This window comes from Nicotiana tabacum, chromosome 3 (assembly GCF_000715075.1).
Source record: "Nicotiana tabacum cultivar K326 chromosome 3, ASM71507v2, whole genome shotgun sequence".
Lineage (NCBI taxonomy): Eukaryota > Viridiplantae > Streptophyta > Magnoliopsida > Solanales > Solanaceae > Nicotiana > Nicotiana tabacum.
The window spans coordinates 133,122,539-133,128,435 of record NC_134082.1 but is presented as its reverse complement, the minus strand read 5'-3'; the positions used below and the strand labels follow the sequence as shown (position 1 = coordinate 133,128,435).

Below are 5,897 nucleotides of genomic sequence, written 5' to 3'. Positions count from 1 at the left end.
TCTGGCCCGCGAAACTGAACTTCAGGAATTATAAAGTTGGAGCAAATTTTAAGTTGAATTATTGATGTTTAGGACTTTTAAGATAGTTTCTTTAATTATTGAGTTAGTTATACACATCGATATTCACGATCATCTTAAGGAACTTACACTTTTATTTTTTAATTTAATATTATTTTAAAATAAAAAATTTATACTCACTGAGATAGAATTCAAAGCTAGTTATATGAAATGCACAACCTAAATTTTGTTCTCTCAGTGCTAATAGTGAATTAGGGTGTGTTTGCTACAAATGAAAATATTTTTCACAAAAACTATTTTCTTGGCAAATATTTTCTTAGAACATACTAATTAGTTTGCGTACTTATTTTCCGAAGTTTAGTTAGTAAGCAAAAATATTGTCTCAAGATAATTTATGTACAATATTAATAGACTAAATATAGCACAAAATCTAAACAATCCAAATGAGAAATCCCCGTCTTTAGACACATAAAAACAAATAGTAATATTTAAATCAATCACCCCTAATTGGCTGACTTGGACCATTTGGGTCCTAAAACCTTTATTTAATAATCTTGGGGTCCGAATCTGATTATCGGATGTTAATTAAACTAATTTTAATTAAATTAAAAATAGGAGGGAGCCTAGCGTTTTTCTACGTAGAGTGTATTCCCCAATTCGATAAATCTCAAGAAATCAGAAGTAGAATAACTATTTGAATGCCTCGAGGAAGATCCTTGTCAACTAATCCCCAATTCGATAAATTATTTGTCTTGGAGCAATTCAAAAGCCTAGTTCTCAGTTCCTCTCAAACAGATAAATGGAGTCAAGCCATGAGATATAACCCTTATTAGAGGCAGCTATTTATTCTGCGACATAAAGCATCAAATGTAAGCATCTCGCATTAACACCGGGTTCAGATATGATTCGTATCTCAAGGGTTGTAATGTAAGCAACCTACTTTGATGCAAACATCAAATGTTGATTTTACGGCTGGAATCTGTGACCTATGAAAAAAACTTTATCGTTGCTACAAGGCAACTTTAAGTGAAAAACATTATGTACTACAAGTGATCCATAAAATGCAAATACGGTGCTAGGAGTAATAATATTAGATTCATACAGTAGTGCAGAACCGAAAGCCCCCCTAGCCCCAGCATTTGTTACAATAACTTCTGCATTGCAATTAGTTTATTTACTCATTACCGTGCACTTCTATTTGATCAAAAACAAGAAAAATGAAGTGCATCTTTTTACACATTATGCATCACGAAATAGCAGAAGTATAGTACCTATACCATTCAAATCATTTTCCCTCACCAACGACCTCTTCTTCCTCTGTTCGGTCTTCCAATTCTCATTCTTCCTCTCCTTTGGTTTCTCAAAGTATGTAACAACATTTCAGTTCTCAATCTTTTAGCTTCTTGAATTTCACCTTCATCAACCTTTTCTTCCTCAATCTCGTCCTTCTCATCGTCTTCTGGGGTGCTTGGACTCTTCTCGTCCTTGATTCGATTGGCTTCATCGGCTTTTCGCTTGAGCAAATTAACCACTCCCTCAAGAACAACATCAGCATCCTCACTTCTCATGAGTTCCTCTGCAATTTCTGCAGGGGTTGCCTCTACATTCTTGATTAGGCCTTCAATTTCCAGGAATAGTCTATGGTCACGGATGCCTAGGTAGTTAAAAGCCAGAATCTTGAAACTCTGATTAGTACAATAGGACATATGAATATGCATATCCATTCGACCAGGTCTCAATAGTGCTGGATCTAATTTCTCCTTACGGTTGGTTGTGAATACAATAATTCTTTCGTCCCCACAATTGGACCACAATCCATCAATGAAGTTCAACAAACCAGATAACGTTAACTGCAGTAAAAACACAAATCAACATTGAAAAATTGACTCATCTCATAAATTTAACAAATAAAACACTAGATTACATAAATACTCCATTTGTCCCAATTTATGTGATATTCTCTCCTTTCTAGTCTGTCAAAAAAATGATTTGATTTATAGCCACACAAACATGTACAACTTATTTCAAATACAAGCTTCAAAATCTTTCTTTCTTTCTTAAACTCTTTGTTAATCGTCAAACCACATCATATCAATTAGGACGAAAGGAATACTATTTAACATTTCAAAAAGATAAAAAGATAAAGGGGAAATGAAATCAGACCTTAGTGTCAGCGGGTTGATGCCCAAGATTTCGATCGTGCATTTCCACACTACAATCAATATCTTCAATCACAATAATAGATCGGTTCGAAGTAGAGATCAAAATCCTTCTTAATTCCGAGTTAGAATACAAACTAGTAAGTTCCAAATCATAAATATCAAACTTCAAGTAATTGGCCATGGCAGCAATCAAGCTAGATTTCCCAGTTCCTGGAGGTCCATATAAAAGATACCCTCTTTTCCAAGCCTTACCAACTTTCTTTATAAAAATCTCTCCTTTTCACAAATCTATCAAGATCTTCAATTATCATCTTTTTCATATCAGGTTCCATAGCCAAAGTATCAAAAGTAGCAGGATGGTCCAAGTTTATTGAACCCCAAACCCCACCACCCCCACCTCCATACCCATACCCATCTTCATCACTGCCACAAGGACAATCCCTAGTGTACAATTTCACAGCCCTATCATTATCTTGAATTTCCTTAGCCTTAGTCAACACAAAAGGTAAATACTCATTCAACACACTTTCTTTAAACTTCTTATTAAAACTGAGCTCAAAGAATCTTTTTTCTGGGGTATAACTTCGGTCTTGAGGCTCAACAGAAACCAATTTCCATTTCAACTGTACGACGCCGTATACATCACTGATCTCTTCATCCTTCTCTATGCTAACGTTGATGTTTTTCTGTTTAGGGGTTTTGTGGGCACGGACTCGGTCAGCGTTAGGGCCGATCTTTGTACGAAGGTAAATTTCGGCGGCCTCGTACACTTGGTTTCTGGTCATACCACACTGTTCGTCGATGATGATAGTGAGCTGGCTAGAAAGCGGAGTGAAGAGATAACTTATAGCTGATTGGATGTAAGTGAGAAGGGATTTAGGGATGAGATCGTTAGCCATGGTGCGAACAAGCATCATTGACGCTGCTAAAGAAGCGTACGCCGAGAATAAGGTTGATGCTGTGTTCTGCATTTTTGAGACGTCGTACATTTTTGGTGGACTCGGTGTTGTGTTGTGAGTTGTGACTCGGGGAATGGAAGGTTTATTGAACTCGGTTATGATAAAAGCCAGGGAGAGTTGTAGTCACAGGTTGTGTATTTATACGGGGAACTTGAGGATTCAACAGCTATTGAGCGATATACTAGCAAACTTGGTCGCCACGAATATATGGGTAGATCTTAGCTGTAATGGGTTTAATCAGATTACTGTTAATCCAAATCAAGTAAGTAATTTAGGACCGTTCATGAGTTTTGCCAATAAATTTGGGATTTATTTTCAAAACTCATGTTTGGCCATAAATTTTGTCTCATTTTGGCAAAATTCCAAATCCCAAAATTATCTCAATTGCTAATTTTTTGCCAAAATCCCAAAACTTGAGAATTATATACATGTTTTTTCAAAATAAAGTTGGGAAATATATTTTGAAAACGTGTGTCCAAACACATTTTCATTTTTAAACCAAACTTCACCCAAATCAGATTTTTCAAAACAAATTTGGGATCTATCACCGAACGCTAGCTTAATAATACTAATGTTTTATCATATTCAAGTGATTAATTCTTATTTCGAGAACACACAACTTATTTAGAGAATATACATTATACATTTGTCGGTTTAGTGCAACCATTTAGGTATTAGTTAATTAGCTAGCCTTAAATTAAGGTGGCATATTTTTAGTGGTAGTTGTATGATAAGAAATGTATATTGGAATTTTACCTCTATTTGTACGTGGGCACCACGCATAGAGAATCCTTCCTTCACGTGGTGTATATTCTTGGTTGATCATCACATTTTGACCCTTCTTTTTTCTTTCCTTCTTTTGTGACTAAATCATTAGATTATAAGGACATCAATCGGGAAGGAAGAGAAAAGGATTAAGACACAATTTCAATGAAGATGAAGAAGTTTCGTTACTTTGCGAATAACTATAAGAAAATCAGAAGCAACTTTCCTTGACTTAATGGAATAAGATCATAGTGACAATATCATTATTTTTCTTATAACAACTTCTACAATCTTAGGTATTAAGGAACTAAGTTAGCTGGATATTCTTTACCATAATCTTTTTATAATTTGGTGTTTATTTCTTGAGAAAGTTACAGAGTTGACCGTGTTTGACCAAAAATATAGATCTTGGTTCAACAAATTAGATTTAAATAAAGAATAATATTATATATATAGAGAGAGAGCAGCTTCTCTCTAACTTTTCCCTTTCTTCAAACGGCTATTATTCTACTGTTAACGGCTATTTTCTCCACCCATCTTCCTTGCTCCGGCAAGGACCACATGCAGCGGTTGGTGGACCTACATGTGAGAACTTAATTTTTGCCCCACATAGGAAATTACTCCTAAAAGATATTCAAACTAATTTTTAATTGCTTCATAGAATTTTAGGAAGTTTATTTGTGTATTTGATTGCATTTTTATTACAACGATAGACCATTTGCTTCACTAGGAATATTTTTAAACCATCACAAACATTTTATCATTTATCTTTGCATTTTTAGATTTTTATTCATAGCTTTAAGGGCGTAATTACATAAATACTTAGTTAAAATACATGAAAATCATAAAAATACATTGGTCATTCTTGTTTTTTTTTTGGCATTCTTAGGTTCAATTGAATAGTTTATTAGTTAATCATTAGATAAAATAGATAGTTGGGCTAATTTTGCAAGATTAGGTTTGAAATTAGATCATTAATTTAGATAGGTTGATTATACAAAGACAAAGAAGAAGATTTAGGTCCATTGTAGCCTTCAAGGCAGAAATTAGGCCATCCCCTTCGGCCCAGTTCAATAACACCCGCCCAATTTGCCCATTACCCGGTCTGCTCCTTTCCAACACCCCAAACGACGCTGTTAATTGCCTGGACGACATCACTCCCTTGCCCTCACTTACTAAATAGGACCCATCTCCCCAATCTCGGAATCAATCGACTCCCCTCTCCACCTTCAAAATACCTAAAAACCCTAGCCGTCCCAATTGAAAAAATGCTCTCAGATCCCTCACACACGCCTTATCTTCTCACCTCTCTTTGAATTCACAAACTCGACACACAGAATACACATATTTCTCATCTACGCATTCACTCATACCAATTCTCTCGCACACACTCAAAAACATCCAAATGAAGATCTGAAATCAAATAAAAGAGAAGAAGCGAGAAACAAAAGAGACATTGGAAATTCGAAAGAGAATTGAAAAGGAATTGATTGCTGAATTTTTAAAAGTTCAAATTCTTTTCCGGATCTATAAAAAGTTGTTGAAGCTCAAATTGAAGATGTTTTGATGTTAATTGTTGATGTCCTGAACTGAAAACTGTAAGCTGAGCTTCAACCTCTAGATTTCTAGCCTTTATTTGGCCTTTCTCACGATATTCTAATCTCGTAACTAGGTACACACTAAATTCTTGTATTTCTGCTCGTCTGATGAATTGATTCATGTTTAAACTATGGCATAAATTTAAGCTGCTTCATGTTTTGTAGGATCTGTTAATGGTTCATTTTAAATTCAGACTGTTTGGGATAATATATATTGTTATTTGGAAGATTTTTTTCTTTTGGCCCTTTCTGTATTTTTATTTTTTTGGAAAAATGGTGTGATGTTTAGTTCCCTTAGTTGATGTTTCGTTGTTTGGATATATTATTTTAATTTCTTGACTCATGAATTAATATTATCATAGCTATTATTATTTTAGTTTGTTTAATAAAAATTG

The 5,897-nt window shown here is 34.6% G+C and overlaps 1 protein-coding gene across 1 annotated transcript; it reads right to left on the bottom strand.

Annotated features, from left to right (window-relative positions):
- Nucleotides 1–1,071: 1,071 nt before the first annotated feature.
- LOC107809610 (AAA-ATPase At2g18193) lies at nucleotides 1,072–3,289 on the bottom strand. The gene is given in 3 exon segments (XM_075249945.1): nucleotides 1,072–1,868; nucleotides 2,182–2,442; nucleotides 2,444–3,289. Coding segments are annotated over 3 exon segments (1,542 nt in total). The 5' UTR covers nucleotides 3,170–3,289; the 3' UTR covers nucleotides 1,072–1,313.
- Nucleotides 3,290–5,897: the final 2,608 nt, after the last annotated feature.